At 44.9% G+C, this 20098-nt stretch overlaps 1 protein-coding gene across 2 annotated transcripts in view; it reads right to left on the bottom strand.

Annotated features, from left to right (window-relative positions):
- DDRGK1 (DDRGK domain containing 1) overlaps window positions 1-18970 on the bottom strand; it is a 33959-nt gene extending 14989 nt beyond the window's left edge. The window contains exons 1-5 of one of the 2 annotated variants that reach the window (XM_062493961.1): window positions 18861-18970; window positions 16305-16396; window positions 12037-12195; window positions 3241-3347; window positions 1581-1682 (exon numbers count right to left, since the gene is read on the bottom strand). In XM_062493961.1, coding sequence (XP_062349945.1) covers window positions 1581-1682; window positions 3241-3347; window positions 12037-12115 — 288 coding nt within the window. In that variant the 5' untranslated portion in view covers window positions 12116-12195; window positions 16305-16396; window positions 18861-18970. The remainder of the gene's footprint in view (window positions 1-1580; window positions 1683-3240; window positions 3348-12036; window positions 12196-16304; window positions 16397-18860) is intronic. The other variant, XM_062493960.1, reaches the window with a different exon arrangement.
- Window positions 18971-20098: the final 1128 nt, after the last annotated feature.

Genomic DNA, 20098 nt, shown 5'->3' with positions numbered 1-20098 from the left:
ACAGATAAAACCAGAGACTTAGTTTGTATTCTTTTTCCCCGAGCCTAGTGAAATAGAAGTGCTGTAATGCAGTCTCTACTAGGAATACTGCAAATTAAAGCAGAAACAAGTAACAGTTCCTTCATTCAACCAAAAATAAATTACAGAGTTCTCAACTCAACAGAAACAAAATGAAAAGAAAGTAAATAAATATTTCTGTGTGAAGAGATGACTGGTTGAAATTTTCCCTTTATTTTCTACTCAACTTTTCAACTGTACCTGATTTAATCCAGCTAAATTGCTAAACCCCAGGTCAAATCCCAGCAGAACAACTCAGTCCTGTGCTACAGCTTCCTCAAGAGCAGGTTGGCCCAGCTCAGGTGGAATTTGCTTCAAAATTCACCTGCTGTGCCGTGCTGGCTGCCACCCTGCAAGGGACTGGAAGTTCCAGTGTCACTTAATGTCACTGTCCAGCCAGTGTGTCACAATTCCCCAGAGCACTGCAGTCATTTCAACTCGTTATTCAGAGTTTCAAGACTATTAAATTCTCAAAACTTCAGGAAGATATTAAAGAAATAAATTTGTACATCTCTCTTGGAAGGGAAGCTGTGCAATTATTGGTGCTCTGGAAGTTTGGTCAAGCTGCTTTACAAAACCTTTTCTATATATCCTGATGTTGTAGTGCTGACATTCTCCCTCTTTCATTTCTGAAATTCAAGACTTCTACTGATGGAAAGGAACTGAGAGTTCAGAAGGAAAAGGATTTATGGGGAATAACCCCAGAGCTAGATGGACTTTCACATAAAGATGTCATGGATACAAGGTGTATGTGTAATGTATGGATTTTCTTTCTAAACTGCTTAATCCTGCCTTCACACCCTCAACAGACCAAAGGAAAAATTGTCTTTTTAAAATATTATCATCAACACTCCCCACTTACACAACCTGCACTTAGAGAAAATCAAAATAAATCTGCTCCCTACAAACCAGAGACATAAATTTAAAAAAAAAATAGTAATAAAAAAAATTCATAGTGAGAGCTGGGGGCTGCAAGTTTTCATCTCAGGGCTGTGCAGAACACCTCTGTCCTTTCCACCACACAACCTGCAGCAACACCAGAGCATGAAGTTCTCAGCCAGCAGCACTGATGGCCTGAGTACAAAAAGCAGCTCTGAAGACAAGTTTTCCTCTCTCACTAATGAAAAGCCTTCAACAAAATCATTTCAGTTGAGCAGTACCTGTTTTTCTGGGTCACTTCTGCTAACACATGCACAGCTCAAGAATCTTTAATTGGGAAGCACATGCAAATACACAGAATTAGAATGAAATCATACAAATTTCACACAACACTTGCAAAATCAGCTGCTGCTGCCTTTCACTTTCTGTCCTGCTGGTTCCAGCTGGCAGCTCAAAGGGAACAGGGGAAGTTGTGAAATCTCCATCCTTAGGAACCACTCAGAGCTGGGCTGGTCAAGTTCTGAGCTCCAAATCCTGGATGTGGTTGGAGCAGGACAGACCCTGTGGTCCCAGAAGTTCCCCAAAAGCAATCCCTAAAGCAAAGGTGGCTCAGGATTTGCACAGATAAATACAATTATTCCCACCTGTCGTTCCTCCTCCAGACGAATTCTCTCCTCTTCTTTCCTCCTTTCCTCCTCTCTTTTCGACTCGAGCTTTCTCCGTTCTTCCCTCTCTGCTTCTTCAGCCTAAAATAAACAGGATGCAAGCCAAGCTTTACTCTTTTTTTAATCTACATTTTAAAATTTCACATTATGATGCCATGAGAGGGTTTCTAACCACCTTTTAGATGCCTGCAAAGAATAAAAAAAGAATAATAATAAAAAGCCATTATCATTTCACTTCCCCTCCCCTTCAGCACGCTCAACATTGTGGTAAATTTAGAAATTACCCTCCTCACTTGTCTCATCTGTATCTCAGTAACAGTTTAAGTTTTGAATGTGCTTATGATCTTATTACAACAGTGATGTTAAGCAATGTTGTGTCACAGAATTCCGTTTCTCCTCACTTGAAGTTTAGTTAGAATGGACCCTAAGGAAGAAAAAAAGAAAAAAAAAAAGATTTGGAACACAAACTGTAAAAATAAAGTGCATTTAAATGTATCATTAATCTGGGCAGAATCTCTTACAGAAAAAGCTCCTATGGTATCTTGAAATAATTGTAGGTTTGTTTTTAAGCCAAAGAGGTTGTTGCAAAATGAGGGAACAATAAAAAGGCTGTTTAGTGCAATTTTTTTTCAGGTTCTTCAGGATACTTAAATTTGAAAATATATTAAGAGGACAAGTAGAAAATATTCCAGTGAAGGATTTGGCTATGACTGCTTCAGAGAAAAAGCCCCATCCAAGGAACTTATCTGTCTACATGGGAAAATAAAAATCAGCGTGTTTTATAATGAAACAGGAGATTCCTTGCTCCACCAGTTGATGTTTATCCAACTTCATTCAGCTTGGCTCAGATTTTCCACAAAAAAAACAAAAAAAGAAAAAAAAAAAGAAAAAAAAAGAAAAGAAAAGAAAATTAAATACAATGAGTATGGAAAATAACAAAATGATGAAAGCACTGACTGAGAAAAGATTCATAATGGAAGTTTATATATAACCAATAATTAAGTTTATTACCAACTGCTCCATCTACTACACTGGATTCAAACCTCAGGTGACACTAAAATTTCCCAACTTGGGATTTCAAAAGCTTTAAAAATGTTCATACAGAACAATACAGAGTCTGAAAAAAAAATTTAAAAAAATATAACAATTCCAAGGAAAATGCACAAACTGCTGCCCTCAGAAGACTGAATAGCCTCTTGCTTCCCTGGAATTAACACCAAAATGCTTTTCATCTCCCCTGGCCTGTAAAAACAATAAATATGAGTGAATACAGATAAAACCAAGGCAAGTTTTTATACTCTGAACCACTCCTCACAAGTGCCCAGGCTGTTACACCACCATGGGGGCTGGGGTGTATGTTCAAGGGGAGACCGTGCTGACATTAAGCTGGAAGGCAGTGGAAACATCCAAAAAAAGAAAATTCAAGAGTTTAACTCCTCTCCTCCCCACGAGTCTGAATGGAAAGAAAATGAGACACTGTTTTCCATGGCCTTCTTGGGCCAGCAAAAGCTGAATTTACATTTTAAAGATAAAACAACCATTCAGTGATGACACAGCCTTTTCTTTTTTGGGCTGTGTTATCCCCAGTTCTCTGCTGAGCTGCTCAGGCTCTGCTCAGTACGTGGCAGGAAATTCTCACCTCTCTCTGTGCTTTCCTGGCTTGTTTCTCTTCTAATTTCCTCTGCTTCTTTGCTCCAATTTTCCCAGACACCTGAAATTCTGGCACCTCCTCAGCATCCTCTTCCTCTGCAACATTGCATAAATGACAAATTTTAAATCATCTGTCACAAAGACCCTTGGAAAAAGATTCAGTGCTGCCTAGGAAAGCAGCAGCAGATGAAAAGGAAACACACACACACTTCAGACAAGACCCTTTCAGATGGAAAAAGGGAAAAAAACCCACATGAGACTGCCAAAGCCACAGAGTAGAAGTAACAAGGCAAACACACACTCAAGTGAAGGCAGAAGTAAAAATTTCCTTGATCCTTTGAAGGAAGACTTTTCATAAATATTTCTTGATTTCTACAATTAAAAGAGAGACTTTCTCTGATACATAAATTGTGCTAATGGCTGTCATTATTTATCTGTTCAACCTTAGCCTGGAGAGACTTTATTCCCAGTTACCCTCAGGCTTTGCATAACATATCCACTGAAAAAAAGTGGGATTGATTCAGAGGCACCCCACTCATCCACTGGTTTCAGCCTGACAGAAATAACCTTTCAGGGATGAGGGGGAAAAAAAAAAATCCTTGAAATGCAAATCTTGGGTCTGCCTGCAAGAAAATGACATGTAAATATTTGCCTGTTGTATGGCAAATGGTTGTTTACAGAGGTGATTTCTGCAAGGGTGAAATATGAAAGAGTTTTATGCTCAAAGAGTGTGCAAATGAGGATTTCTGCCCACTCAAGGGCTGAGGAAAAAGACCTTTGAAATGCAGCCGCTTCCTCCCTGCCCAGAGCTCAGGAACATTTGGCCACTTTATTTTCTGGTCTAAATCAGTCCTTGATCCCACCAAAGACCTGGGGACTGACCTCAAAACTCCCAGAGAAATCCTCAGCTCACTGCACAAACACCACACAACAGATTCACAGTCATGGCAGGCTCAAAATAAAAGCTCCTCACACCTGGATCCCCTTTTTGGGTAAAATTATTGGTGCTTTGAGCATCCCCAGTGCTGTTCTGCTCAATGTTCACTTCAGATCCAAACTGGTAAACTGGAAGAGATTTGGCAGGGCTGGTGCCAGGATGTTTTCTGGAGGGAGATCTCTCCAGAACACCTGTGCCCCTTTTTTGGGAACCTAAAAAGCTGCTATGAAAGGAGCATATGGATGAATTACACTCCCCCTTGTTTTTTTGTTTTTGTTTTTTTTTATGTAGAATTAGGTTGGAAACATTCTTGTTTTACTAATTCCAGGACACAGAACAGGACTGTGGTTAATCCACCAAGACACCATGAGAAATAAATGGATCTGAGAGCTGTGTAGGTGACTCTCAAATAACAGCTGTTTTCAGGAGATGGAATTAATATGAGCCTGGTTGCTGAGCTGGGCTTCAGAGAATTACTGGAGTCTGATTACTGAGATGATCAAAAGGGTTCCCCTTTCCTGCAGCACACAGAGAAAGGAGGGATACTCAGACCTGACACAGAGTCTTCTACAAATTTAATGATGCTTAAAATAACTTTATTTATATTTTAAATACAGCATTGAGGGGCGTTCCAAACACAGTGGGTGAGCACACCCAGCATTAGCAGTTACTACTCCAAAATTAACAGCTCAGTTCTGGTATTACGTTTAGAAAATAAATTCTGGCAAACACCACAAGTATAAAACACCATCTATGACACTATTCCACCTGAGGGCTTCTCAGATTTCATCTATATTAAGATTATCTGAGCCAGACATGAGGCAGGAATCTAAGGAAGACTTGTTTAAAAGGCCTTTTCTTTTCCTCCCCCCCCCCAGTCCTGGGTCTACCATGTCTTTTGCTGTTCAGGAGCATTTCTTTCCCCCTGTTTGAAGCAGCTGATGTGACCCCTTAAGCACCACCTCCTCCAGCGTGTGGAGTTACATCCAACAAAAGCCAGAGATGAGGATGCAGACACAGCACATGATTCAGCAGAGCTGAGGAGGTCAGCAGGGCACTAAACCTGATATTAGTGCAATTAATACGAACAAAATAAACCCGAATGTGCTGACAGCAACGTAAACACACAGTCAAAGCATTTGCTGAATCAATTTGTTGTTCCAGCAGAACAGTTCCACCAAAAGCAGGGAGGGTGCTGCACACAGCCAGCAATCCTTTATTTCGTTTTAATAAAGCAGTGATTGTTTCAGCAGCTTTTAACAATCACTTTGCACACACTCCTGGCTGTGACAACACTGGGAGACTCCATGGGGGTGAGTCCATAGAAGCTTGCACTCCATCTGTCCCTGAGATCTGGGTGCAATGCAGGAGCTTCAGAGTGGTTCACTTTAACATCCCCCAAGTGCTGTGCTTGGGGAAGCTGGGTTTGTGCTCAGCTGGGAAACCCCACACAGACAGCATTAAAACTGAAAGAAAGCAACTTGAGATGGGATACTGGGAATGAATTGTTCCCCAGGAGGGTGGGGAAGCCCTGGAATGGAATTCCCAGAGAAGCTGTGGCTGCCACTGTAACCCTGGACGTGTCCAAGGCCAGGCTGGAAGGGACTTGGAGCAACCTGGGACAGTGGAAGGTGTCCCTGGCCATGGCAGGGGGCTGGAACTGGATGAGCTTTAACATTCATCCAACCCAAACCATTCTGTGATTTGAACAGTCCCGTGAGCTCCCATCTCAAGAGTCAGAGAGCACAACCAGTGTGACATATTCTGCTTTACACAAACGTGGGGCTCTCAGCTGAGAGGTAGTTTCAGGGAAATCTTTGCTTTACCTTGAAATTTTGAACATACTGAGAGGCAGCACAACAGAAAAGTTATCGGTCACACTGGTGTCTGAATTCCTGGAAATTTACAGACTTCTTTTTAAAAATACTTCCCAGTTCCTTTAGAAAATGTGCTGGGATGAAATTTAGCAGAATTCTGTACTGTGTACAGAACAGACAAAAACTTCCAAAACAAACAATCACCATTTGTGTATTTTAGTTAGCCCAGAATCACAGAGTGGTTTGGACTGGAAAGGACCTTAAAGATCATCTCATTCCAACCCCACTGTGATTCCCACCTTCCACTAGACCAGGTTTCTCCAAAGCCCATCCAATCTGGTCTAGTTGTCCTCGTCTTGCTTCCTTATAAATTTTGGGTGAAGCAAATGGATTCCCCTCCATGAAAAAGAATGAGAGCTGCACAGGTGGCTACTCACAAAAAGTCCTTTAGGCACAGCCAGCTGCCTTATTTAGTATTCATGCAGCACCTAACAAAAGGAGTAAGAGAAAGGAGGGAGGGGAAAGATGCTAGGCAAAAGCACAAGATGTTATTAACAGCAGGTAATTAATACCCAACAGAAGTGTGACACCAGCCACAGGAAAGGTGTGGCCATTCCTCAGTAACATAATCCTGTGGTGGGATTAATTATAGTCTAATAACTAGTCTTAATTTCTATGTGTTTTTTTAAAAATTTTTAATATAATTTGGTAGCTATTTAGAAACTGAATAAGAAACTGGTTTATTAATCTGAAGCCACAAAAGCAGGCAACTCTTAGGGCAGAAAAGTGCAGCAGACACAAAAGGACGCCAGACCTTTAGAGCAGAATGTGAAGCTTATTCTCAGATAAAACCATTTGGCAGAAGTGAGAAACCACAGACCTCCCCCCTTGCACAGCCTGTCTGTGCCTGAGAGGGATCAGCCACTCCCTGGGGGCACTCCGACAACACCAAACTCGCTGGATGAGTAGCAGCAAGGCAAAACTGACTTTTGATTCACTAGTTGGGATATTAGTCAAAGTTTAACTGTACTAGAAAGGTTTTCCTACTGATTAAGCATTAAAATAATTTCAACTACTACGCCAATTAACGCAGCTCCATTTCACAAGAACAGCGTGGGATCACATCACTGGTTCTAAATTTACACATTTTCCAGATCTTTCAGTGCTCAGAAAAAGTGCTTATTTTAAGAGATTTCAGCACAAACACGTTCTTCTGGAACTTATGCACAATATCCATCACTCAATGGGGATCAAGAATTATTTTTAGATTATTTTCCCCATAAAAGTAGCAGAAAACACTCATACAAGATTTTTTTTAGCCGCAAGACTTGAATGTTCAGCTTAGGTGCCACACAAAGCAATAAAAAGCATTTTAAAATGCTCAGTTACTATACTTCTAAAAACTTTTAAAACCTTGTTTTTTTGCTTTCTTTCCCAATAGTGATTAACACTAAGAAAAATGTGAGATTCTGATCTCCAATCCTTGCCATGAAGAGAGGAACTTACAATTTCATTTATGTTGCACCCATTAACTTTTCTTTATCATGTTTTATTTTACAAGCTCGAGCACTCAGACTGTCAAAAGCTGTTGGATTTATCATTACTGATGCTGGAGAAGTAAAATAATTTAACCAAACGTTCACTGTACTGGAGATTGCAACAGTTATGCTCAGATGCACAATGCTAAAAGCTTAGAGAAAAGCCATGCAAATGTTGGGATATTTAACATTTTGGAGTTTTATGTTGCTGCCAGAAGTAGAGAGCCCATAGATTGGGGCAAATAATAAAAACAACCTGACAAAACCAAATTATTTCTTTGTGTCCTTACTTTCTGTTAAAAAAACAAACTAAAACAACAATCCACACAAAGCCCCGTTTTTCAGCAACACATTTTGCAACAAGTCAGAGAGGTCATTTTGAAGATGTGAAAATGAGCATCTTTCAAAATCAAACCCTTGAAAAATACTCCCTGGACTGAGCTGCTGAGGCTCTTCCGGCACAACCTTCCCTTCCCCTCTTTTTTTTCACCCAACCCTCAGCAGACCCAGGGTGTTGCCCAGTGGTCCCTGTTCTGTGGGACACTTTGGAAAATGCTGGCATTTCTTAGACAAGTCTGTTTCTTGCTCACCATACCATGATTTAGGGCAGTTATAATCTCCAGTTTCTCTCTCCATCACATCCACAGCAGCAAAGTTTTGGCCCGAGACACAGCTCCAAGTGACAGAAACCCCTCACCCTCATTATGTTTATCACAGCTGGGTTAGCACAACCCAACTGTACCTGCCATGATTTCATCCTCACGAGTTTCTTGTCACTTGAGAGGAAGTTAAGTTTTTGATGTAAATATGAGATGGATGGGTGACTTTCTGCTCCAAAATGCAGTCTCAAGAGAAGCATCTTCTTCGTCTCTGAGCTCTTCACAGTGCTCAAGGACAAGGAGCAGGTTTGGAGGGTCAAGTTCAACTTGAGAGCTGGACAAGTGTTTTTTCTGCACATGATGAGCAACCAAGTAAAAGCTCTCAACAAAACTCCTTTATGTCTACCCAGAGGTGAGCAGAGTCCAAGTGGATGCACTCAGATCATTACTCAGGCAAGAACAAGAGCCAAGCACACCCTCCTTGGATGGCAAATAAAAGGAATCTGAAATTGGAAAATGCTGTTTATTTACACTACCACATGCCCTAAACAACCCTCAGTCCAACTGCAATTTCTCCCCTTTCCCCACTGCTTAGAGTGGCCTCTTTTGCCCTAAATGATTAATGTCTGAAATCCTCATGCATTTATGCCTTGCAGCATTTTCAGTTTGGCTGTAGCCAGTCCACAAAGCCACTTCTGTCTGGGTTCAATTTAAATTAAGACACACAGAGTTAATTAAGTCTGCTAGCTGGGATCTCAAACTAATCACATGAATACACAACTCTCCTTCCAGACTCCTTTTGTACAGAGAAAGGAGCAGGCACCCTGCTCCAATGTGCAGAGCAGAGGCTTTTAACAAGACTCCCAGATTGCAGAGGGCTGCAGGAAAGGCAGGAGTGTTGTGGCTGGAATTAAATTGGGCAATTTAAGGCAATCAAAACCATTTTTCTAGAACAGCTCAGGGGTCTCAGTCATTTTGAGAATTACCTTGTCACCAAGGAGAAGCATCTCCCAGCAATCTTTGGTCATCAGAGGGTATTTGAAGGAGCTGATGTCCTCCTGACAGGTTACCTTGGAGAACTCAATCCCCACTGAGAACACTGCTGAGAAACTGAGGCAGGGTGGGCACCTGGCTGGGCCTGTCCCATGGCACAGCCCACATGGATCCTGGCAGTCAGGAGCCCAGCACCTGCTGGGCTTTCCTTCTGGGAGGAAAGTCAAGATATTTGGAAGCTGAAGAATTACAACCTGGTTTAGCTACACTGGCAATGGGTGTAGATTTGAGTACTGAAAATAATAATTTACTATCTGTCTGTATTAAATGACTCCTTATCCGAACCTACAAGTAAGATTCAAGCTACAGAAGGGACAATTAAGTCTTCAAGGTTTTGATTTTAGTGCCCAGGGTTTGGGGTTGTTTTTCCTCCCCCATTCCTGTGTGAGAGATTTGAGTCCTGGCACAAACACAGCACAGGCAGCAGAAACAGTGGGCTACAACTTTACCCTCAAAGTTTCCTTCTCATTCTGGAATTGAAATCTGATGGTTAGATGGAAAACAGAAAACCCTTATGCTAACCACAACTCCAAAGTCTGCAAGTGCTGCTTTGGGGACATTTCCTAGAGTCAGCAGAACTGGCTCCCAACAGGCAGAACTCCTTGGTGGCAACAGCATTTCCTACCTGACTCTATTTTGTGACTATTACAGGGACAAAGGGATGGTCAAGGGCATCCTCACACCCTCCCTGAGGTGAGTGCTCAGTTTCCTGCAGTGATGGGTTGGTGAAGAAATCACTTCTTGGAAAAAGTCAGTGACACAGAGAAGGATCAGGCAGCTTTGCCCAAAGTTCAGCACAGGCCCAGAGTGGAAATTCCACACAGGGAACAGAAACTTACCCCTACAACATTGTAACAAATTCAAACAAAAAAACAATTACTTTGGTAGCAAATGTTCAGAAGTTTTCAGAGCTTTTACAAGGCAAGAGTGGGGAAACCAGACTGGCTTGGGTTTGGTGTTTTTGTCTAAATTGCCAAGTGATTTTGCTCTTCAGCCCTGGTGCTGCACTAGGCTCTCTTTCCAAGAAGTCAACGAATTCTTCAGCCCAAAACTCTGCTGTAGAGAGAACTTGCTATTCCAGTTGGTTTAAATGTAAGTAGCAATTAGGCAAAACTGCTCTATACTGCAGTGACACAGGGAAAATGAGAAAAAGGGGATAAATCCCAGAGTGATTCCAGGCTTGTGCCACATGTCCACAGAGAGGGCTTTAAAACATTCAACACATCCTTTTGTAAGGGGAAAACCCAAACCCCACACTAAGACAGGTAACTCAAGGCCAGGCTGAAGGATTTACAGCACAGAGGGTGGCTGATCCCAATTAATAATGGCCACTGGTCACTGAGCACCTCAGTGCTGGGAAATCAGGGACAGCTGCTTCTCTCCACAGCTCCTCTGCTCAAGTCTGTGCTCAGTCTCCAAAAGCTTCATTGTTCCTGCTGTGCACCTGTGCTCAGCCACTTGGAAAAGCCATCCCAAAATATGAACAAAAACGCCCACAGAAGCAGCACAAAACAGAAGCAAAGAGAAAGAAGCTGTTTTAATTTGGGTAAGAAATTAGGGAAAACAAATAAAAGAAGGCATGTCATTTCAAAGGGAACTTCGTGCAAAAGCAGCAGAACTTGCATCTGATGTACAGAAAGCTGCAAAAGAATTATTTATAAAGCCCAATGACACAGATTCTTCTATTGCTGAAGTGACAAAGTAAGATAAGATAAGATGAGCCATTTGCTTTGACAGCCTCACTGTCGGCTTTCAGCATTCAAACTTTTGATGTCTGGAGTTGAAAACCGAGTATTTTTAGATTCCATTTTCTTTCCAGGATGTTATCACAGGAGAAGAAATAACCAAAGTTGAAAAGTTCACACCTGTCCAATCTCCATCTGTGAAACTGCTGAACATAATTAGCTGGAAAAGCACATTCACCTGCAAACATGAGGCTTTCTACAAACTGCAGGGCAAGAAAAGCTGAACAAAGTGCAAACAGTCCCTAACCAAGGCATCACAGAGGTGTGTGCTCAGTGCTTTCACCTCCTGCACACCACAAAGACACCCTGATCTCCACTGCAAACTCCAGTGCAGCAAAGCCCACTTGAGCAGAAAGCCTGAACACTTCACCCACGATCTGAAAGTAGAAAGAATCCAGGGGGGTGAATCATGGTGATCTCATCTCTCTAGCAATAAAGAGAATCATGTGTCAAGCTTCACCAGAAAAGGGAATTATATTTACAGGGTGTAGAAAGATGTTATTGTCACCATATTTTTGTCTATGACCACACCACAGAAATGTAGCTGTGAACTGTAAATCCAGCACAAGATTTACACAACACATTGTCAACAACCTGCTGGCAAAATGCTGCAGTCTGTGGTGATCTCCAGGTAATCCACTTGATCCTGACCATCACCTGGATGGCTCCTTGGAGAGAAAACTCCACATGTTGCAGAGATTACACTGGGGAATTAATGCTTCCCACCGATTTAAAATAAATCAGTAATTTACTATAGCTTGTTATTTAATGCAAGGCGCGGATTCTGTTTTCCCTGATTAAATTTAATTCCCTGCACAGCTAAGGGGGAAATACAAAAGTTTTTAGGAAGGATGTGAAGACTGACAGCACAAATAGCCAGGATTCACCTCAGGAGCAGGCAGAGGTTAAATGTAAGGGATATACAGAGAAAAGGGATGAAGTAAGGAGAGAAGACAGATTATGGTCAAACTGTAAATAATCCACCAGCAAAACTCAACAACTTCCTCCAGGAGGCAGCTGTACCCCTTCTCCAGCTTTAACACCTGCTCTGGAGGTTTGTTTCAATGTCTGCAAGATGAGCTGAAGCCAGTGTTACCTTCCAGCCACTCCTCTGCCTGCTGGGCTCTCCTCTGGGCCATCAGCCTGCTGCCCATGTTCCTGCGGCGCCTGGGCATCCCCTCTGCCCGTTCCTCCCCGTGGGGCCGGGGCCTGGCCCCTGCTGCTGCTGCCACATTCTGCTCGTGCTCCTCGTCAGCTGCAAGAAGGAAATAAAATATTCCTGTTAAAGCTTTCACTTCTGCCTCTTCTCCCGAGTTACAGAACAGCAAGGATCCAAAAGTGTGTGTTCTGATTTTTTTTTTTTTATTTTAATTTATCCTTCTGTAACATAGATTCATCTGGTTGAAATCTCAGAGCCTGAATGATACAGGGAGGAATATGTAAATCATTACACAAGAAGCAAAACCCGAAGAGCGAACAAGGATCACGAATTACAGCTGAAATAAACACAGTTACAGGGTGATTTCATTCTACCCCGCTGATTTAAACTCCCCAAAACACAGGCAGGTACAAACAGGACACTAAGGGTCACTGCAGCTCTCACTGCCATCTTCTCTGCATATACTGCAGTTACTAATTAAGATCTGGCAAACGAAGAATATCCTAACAGGAGCAGCTGGGAGGATGGAGCTGACCAGTAGGTTCATTTCACAAGTTTTCCATAAGAAACTCTCAGATTTTTTGAGGCTTCCTGTTGCTTTTAACTGTGGCAGTAAGGCAAAAATACCCCAAGTGATAATGGTAAAACATCATCATCCCTGATACCTGCTTTGCATATTCTGTTGATATGCCTAACTGATATTTGTTACCTGCTCAATCCTGCCACGTATTAACTTTTAAGCCATAATTCAGGCAAATATTTAAGTGGTCTCATGGAAAACTGCAGAACTACTCACTCAACTCAGGACACAATTATTTTGTGATCTGCTGGATTATGTTGTGTCCCAGCAGGAGCACACTGTGCCAAGTCTCCAGCATCTCCTGATCCAAACAATGCCTTCCTAAAAAAGCCTCCTATTAGCATATCCCCCAACAGAAAATGAGATTCATTATGACTGAATCTCTGCAGCACCAAAGGTGTGCCTGCAGCTCACCTCTGTTATCTCAGCCTTCAAAAGCACTGACTTTGGGGCTGATAAGGACAGAGCTGCAGCCCTGAGCTCAGCAGGGCTGCACAGCAGAGCCACCTGGGGCAGGCTTTGGCCAGCACAGCCCTCAGCAGCTTGGGCTGCTGCAGCAGATGTCACAGGGATGTTTGCAGGCCCCCAAAAACTCCAGCCCCAACACGCAGTGACATTTGGAACTGAGTCGCTGCCCTGCCACACTGATGTCACCCTCCCTGTCCCATCCACCTCTGCAGACAAAACAGGGCTTGTGAGAAATCACTGAGTGCAGGCTCCAGAGATGCTGCCATGCTGCTTCAAGGCTTGCCCAGTCCTATTCACATCTTATTTGGAATGCTATAAGAAACATTTTCCTGAAGAAGCAGAGCAGCAGATCACTTCTTGGACACTGATAAATGTCAAAAACGCTCTGCAAAAAGCTTTTTATACAAATGCAATATTTCTCTTCCTAAGTTCCTGAGATATGCTGCAATTCAAACCTCAGCATCCTTTCACCTGCAAGCTTCATCAATTCCCAAGATGGTCCTGCCCAAGCAGCTCAGCTGTGCCGTTCCAGCACTCATTCATGCTGGTTTTGGTTCCTGTTGTCCTGTGAAACAGAGACTGCTTTGCATTTTATGAAAGAGGAATCTATTTATAAGCCATATATTTATTTCAAACGGAAGAGCTCAACCCTCAAAGAGAAAAACATGTGAACCAAGCTCTCTGCTTTTCTCCATTTAATTCCCTACAGGAGACCCAGTATTTCCTCAAAGTGACCAGTGTGGACTGGGCTCAGGATGTAATAAACCCCACCAAACCTGACCCACATCACAATCAAACACACAGGGCAGCTGCTGGACATTTGTCACATCTCCAAAACGTGCACATTAACAGAAGACACCAAGCCACTATGGATTGTCATTTAGTAGGAAAAGAAATGTTTTAATGAAGCTTTTTCCCTTCCTTCCAGTCTCTATAATAGTTCTCCTGACTGCAGATTCTTTTCCAGCAGCACAGAGCTAGCAGAACATGAGCCAGTGGCACCTGGCAGGTGACAGCACTGGGGTGACAGCAGTGCCAGGGCAGTGCCTGTCCCCTGTGCTGACACTGCTGGGACACCTCCAGTCCTGGGGGCAGTTTTTGAGCCCCTCCAAATTACAAAAGACCTGGAGGGGTTGGAGAGTCTCCAGGGAAGGGAATGGAGCTGGGGAAGGGTCTGGAGCACCAGGAGCAGCTGAGGGAGCTGGGAAAGGGGCTCAGCCTGGAGAAAAGGGGGATCAGGGGGGACCTTGTGGCTCTGCACAACTCCCTGACAGGAGGGGACAGCCAGGGGGGATTTGGGATCTGCTCCCAGAGAACAGGGACAGGAGGAGAGGGAACAGCCTCAAGTTGTGCCAGGGGAGGTTTAGATTGGATATTCAGAGAAAATTCTTCACAGAAAGGGCGTCCGGCCCTTCCCAGCTGCCCAGGGCAGTGCTGGAGTCCCCATCCCTGGAGGGATTCAAAAGCTGTGTGGATGTGGCACTTGGGGATGTGGGTCAGTGGTGGGGGAATGGTTGGACTGGATGATCTTGGAGGGCTTTTCCAACCTTTTTGACTCGAGCATTCTACAGTTTCTGTTCGCCAGGCACTCAGCTGGGCAGGAATTTGGAAAACATGAATGTTACTCATTGCATTTCTTCCTGTCCTTTGCAGGAGGAGGAAATTCTCATTTGCTCTGCTGTCACACACCTGGACCTGCTCCCTCAGGGGTCAGGGCTTTCCCTCAGAGACTCCAGATACAGTATTTGTTGCAGAATGCTGAAAGTTCAGCTCTGCTCTATCAGACACTGATGGCACACAGAGAGGAGACGTCACAGAACTGAGGACACACTTAAAAATCACTTTTCCTTGGGACTGGACTGACCATCAGATCTGAGCTCAAGAATGATTTGTTCTGAGGTCTGACCCTGCAGGGCTTTTTTTTTTCCGTCTCCTCCTGTAGCACAGGGCGGGGTTTGGCTGCTGCACTTATCTGAACACATCTCTTCATTTTCCTGGAGCTGCAGAGGTCTCAGCAGTGGCACCCCAGGCTAGTCAGATCATGCAGAGATTAGTCACACAAGCACTAATTAGCCTTGATCCAGAGCCATCTGAGTGAAAACTAATGGCCAGCATTAAAGAGGTGAGACAAACCATCCACAAGCTTTGCAGAATGGCAGGCCAGACTGAATTAATGAGATAAACCCCTCAAATTATCAGGTAATATAAACAAAACACTCAACAGCTGTCTTGGAAATGGACACGGGATCAGTCTGTATTTGAAGCTGCAGTGGCCAGGGTCTGACTCAGCCCTCAAAACCCAAGAACATTTTTGTGCTGGGCACACCAGCTCTGCCTCGGTGTTCAGGAAGCACCAGTGCAGAGATTATTTCAGCTGACTACTCAGCCAGGGCACAGCAGCAGCTCTGAGACTCTGGTTGTGTCTCCCTCCTGAAGGGAGAGAGAACAGTACCATGCTCTGCAAGGAGAAATCTTTTCTGAACTGGATGTGAAGCACCACTGCAAAAAACACCACGGAATCATTCAGAGCTCAGATCAGGACTTCATTTTAGACCCTCCAGGTAGAAATCCGCCCCTTCACAAAATTGTGCAAACTTCTGCTTACAGCAGAGATGCTTTTCAAGAGAAGCAACCCCTTGCCTATCACAGCAGCTTCCTCTCACTTCCCTCAGAGAAGCAGGTGACACCTGGGCTGCCTCAGGGACAGAGCTCTCTGCACCCTCACACGTGCTGGCACTTCCCACCACGCTGATGGCACCATCCTGCACCTTCTGCCTCCGTGCAAAACCTCTGAAATTCAGAGAGGGATTCAAAGTTCAACAGGTGGAAGCTTCCTGGGGAAGTGCTTTGGCCCAGTAGAGGTTATCAGAAAGAGAGGTGGCAACCACGTGTAAAATTAAGAATTGCCACTACTTTTTTTTTTTTCCCTTTCATTTTCAGTAGAAGAAGTCCAGGCATGATCCTGCTGGAAACAACGCGCTGCTCCAAGTGACCTTTCAAAGCAAATACAAAGGTACAGGATTTACCTCTCCTGATCCTTAGCTCCCTAAAGCAGGCAAGTCTTGAACATTTTTAGAAGTCAGTTTCCATGAGATAACACAAAAGGAACTGCTGCCCCAACCCCTGCATATTAACAAGAAAAGGTAAGAGCTCCCACCATTTCTTTAGGTCCAGTGTCCCAGGTTTCAAGTCCTTTGCAGGTGGCAACACAGATTTATTGGCAGAATTGTGGCAGCTTCTATTCCCCACCTAAAAAAATTAAATAGAAAAGCAAATTCCTGCTTACAACTAAATTTTGTGGCTATTAAATACACCACAGTACCAGTGGTTCTGAAAAATAATTTCTGTTGTGTACAGGGAACAAAGTTATCCCCAGCAGCTGAAATTCTGTGAAGGGCTTTATCAGGACAGAAAACAATATATTAAAGTAAAAAATATCTTAAAATCACAGGAAAAAAAAAAAAAAAGCATGACCAACATGGAAAAGTCAAAAAGTTACCACTACAAAATTAAATTCTTAAATTATCATGAATGTAAATTAAATTCAACCAGTATTGTCAAAATCAATATTAAAGGTTGGGTTTTTTTAATTAATTCATTCACACTATTTAAAATGAACACTTGGGCTTCAATTTAGAACTTTGAACGCTTAAAGAGAAAATAAATCCTCCCAAACCCCACAGACCCTGATTTATCCAAATCATAACACAAGTCAAGCTCAGAAAATTATGTATTTTTTCAGGACATGCAGCCCTCGCTTTTACCAAAAGTTCATCTCTTCATTCATAGGAACCCAATAAAATTACATCAGTTCCCAAACATTTCCAAGAGAAAGATTTAAACCAGATCCGTGGAAGCAGAGATGTGTGAGAAATGTCTTGGAAAATTTAATTATTATCAGAAAAATTTTTAACACAAATCCCTTATGAGCACAGTATTGCACTGAGTGACTGTGTTTATACTAAAGGTGTCGTGGTTTTGCTCTTAATTAAAAATTATCAAAGCAATTCCCCAAAAAGAAAAATAATACAAATTCTAACCCCAAAACCATGCCATATCCACAAAAATCTGTGTAGGAATTGACCACGAGCTTAGAGTTTGTCCTGACTAAACATCTTAATTTGATACCTGGCAGCCAAACAACCTCGCTCCTTGCACTGTGAGAACACAACAAGTGAGTTCACAGCCACACCTGACTCGTTCCCACAACGCTCAATTCCCACCCAAACGAGGTCACTTCCACCACACTGGAATTGGCAATGTTGGTTATGGTTGGACTCAGTGATTTTACAGGTTTTTTTTTTTCCCTGTAAAATGACCGGATGATTCTCAGATCTAACGCTGGACTGGAAGTGCTGCATCATCCACCTGCTTCTCACAGCTGCACTGAGTGAGGTGGAAAAGGAGCAGAAGTTGTACATGGCACAGGATCGAGTCCAGATGGCTCTGGAATATCTACAGTGAGGGAGACTCTGCACCCTCCCTCTCTGGGCAATCTTTTCCAGCTTTCCCAGCAATGAAATTCTTGCTGATGTTCAGGTGGAGCTTCAGTTCCTGCCTGTTCCTGTTGTGTCATTGCTGGGCCTCCACAGCAGAGCCTGGGCCCTGCTCCCAGCCCTCCCTGCAGACACTGATGGTTACGGATGAAGTCCCCTCTCAGTTCTCTCCAGGCTGAACTCGCTCATCATCCTCACAGCCTCTGCTGGACCCACTGCAGGCCCCTCCTGCCTGAGGAGCCCAGAGCTGGACACAGCACCCCAGATGTGCCTCCCAGAACTGAGCAGAGGGGCAGGATCACTCCCTGACCTGCTGGCAATGCTCTTAACCCAGGATTCCCTTGGCCTTCTTGGCACAAGGGAACACTGCTGGCTCAGGGACAGCTCGCTGTCCACCAGGACACCCAGGTCCTTCCCACGAAGTCAGACCCCAGTGTCTGCCAGTGCTCAGGGGTGTTCCTCCCCACCTGCAGGACCCTGAACTGCACCGTGGTGAATTTTAGAGGATTTTTCTCTGCCCTCTCTCCTGCCTGTCGAAGAGGGGCAGCACAACCCTCCGAGACATCGGCCGTTCCTCTTTTTGTTATCAGCGAACTCGCTGAAGGAGCATCAATCCCTTTGTCCAAGTCACTGCTAAACAAGCTACAAACACTAAGTACAGAACCCTGGGGGACACCACTCGTGACAGACCTCCACCTCCACCTTGTGCCCCTGATCCCGAGCCTCCGGGATCTGTTCTCCGTCCCTCCCCTCCTTTGCAGGAACCTCAGGGACACCTTCCCAGTCCCAAAGACCCTGGCAGAACCTCCAAAAGAGAACTCAGACTTCCAACCCGGCGCCCCTCACCCTGAGGCCGCCTCAGGCCGCGAACCGCCAGCAGCAACAACCAAACCTCGGCGCCTGCACCCCGCAGGGCAATCCGGACGGAAGGCGGGGCTAAGACGCCGGGACACCCCCGGAACCCTCCCTGGGACACCCCAAAACCCCTTGGGACCCCCCAAAATCCCCGCTCTCCCAACATGGCGGGTACTCCTCGGGGGCCGCCCGAGGCGCAGCTCCCCCTGGCGGCTCTTGAGAAACGCGCCCCCTCCCCCCCCCCTCCCTCCCCCCCCCCTTCCGCGCGTGCGGACCCGGTTGAGAGCAGGGCCGCGCCCACCGGAACGGGCCTCGAGGGGGGCGAGGGAGGCCCGGCCGTTCCGCTCGGCGCCGCAACCCACCTGCTGTGGCTTGGCCGCGGAGGCGGGTGGCGAAGAAGAGAAGAACGGCGAGCAGCACGGCAGCGGCGACGAGCAGAACCGCGTCCATCCCGCAGCCCCGGCCCCGCCCACGTCACCCTTGGTACGGCCCTTCCCCTGCCGCAAGGCCCCCCGCGCGCGGGCTGCCCCGTGGGGTGCCTGTGGCGGCGCGGCGCGGTGGGCGCGCAGCGCTCGGGCAGGCGCGGCGCGGGCAGCCCGCGGGTGGGGTCCTGCCTCGTGCCTGAGGCGGGCGCTGAGGGAGGGCGCGGAAAAAGGAATTAAAGGCGGAATTAAAGCGGGAGTTAAAGGAGAAATTAAAAATTGTGAGGTAAAATCGGGGGTGAGCTCGGCTGCTGGTGACGCGTCCGTCCTCCGCGCACAGCGGGCGGGTCCAGGCTGGGGAGACTCTCAGCTGTGGCCCCGCACCGGGTCTATCCCAGGCAGGCTCTGACAGCTATCGGGGTGTCCCAGGCGATGGTGAAACTTAAGTTGCGCCTCTGAGTAATTTCTGCCTTTTGCCTTTAGGTCTCTGGAATTTGAGAATGGGATGAAGCTGGAGCTGCCTAGCTCTGCAGTGTGTCAGGAGTGATGTTCTGACCTGGCCCGAACCAAACGTGCACAAGAAGATGCAGAAACTTGCACTGGGGATGAAGAAGAAATTTCCCCCCTTTGCATGGTCACCCACTGTTAGATCTGAAACTGTCAGGCTCTGCCCCAGTCCTGTGAGTGAGAAGTGTTTTAGTCTGTACCCATTTTCACTTCGTGGTTGGGAAGTTCTGGCTGATCAAGCCCTTTCTTGCTAAAGAAATGCTTTCAGTGTGGCAGTTCAAAGCACTCTTGGTGGGGGGAAGTGTTTTAATTAATTGAAAATGCAATTTAGAGGCTATGGGACATCTAAAGGTGATCAAAAGCATTGTTTTAGCTAATAGTCATTGCTGTGGACTCCACAGCTTCCTTTTCCCTGTCACGAGTTCGAGATGAGTTCAGATCTGTCAGCACATGAAAAGCAGCTTCTGCGGAGGGATTTGCTGAATTTTAGTAATCTACAACCAGCAACACAGTGGGAAGTTCTCAAAAAAGAACCGAGCTACGGGCTGAACGTTTTATGGCAAAGTTTTATTTTAGTAATACCCTTTCAAAAAAATCTTATTTTGAGAATCATTCATAGAATCACAGAGCACTTTGGGTTAGAAGAACCTTAAAGCTCATCTCGTTCCACC

This window comes from Cinclus cinclus, chromosome 5 (assembly GCF_963662255.1).
Source record: "Cinclus cinclus chromosome 5, bCinCin1.1, whole genome shotgun sequence".
In the NCBI taxonomy this organism is placed as follows: Eukaryota; Metazoa; Chordata; class Aves; order Passeriformes; family Cinclidae; genus Cinclus; species Cinclus cinclus.
Note: the sequence above shows the minus strand (reverse complement) of the source record. Positions and strands in the feature narration are given on the sequence as shown.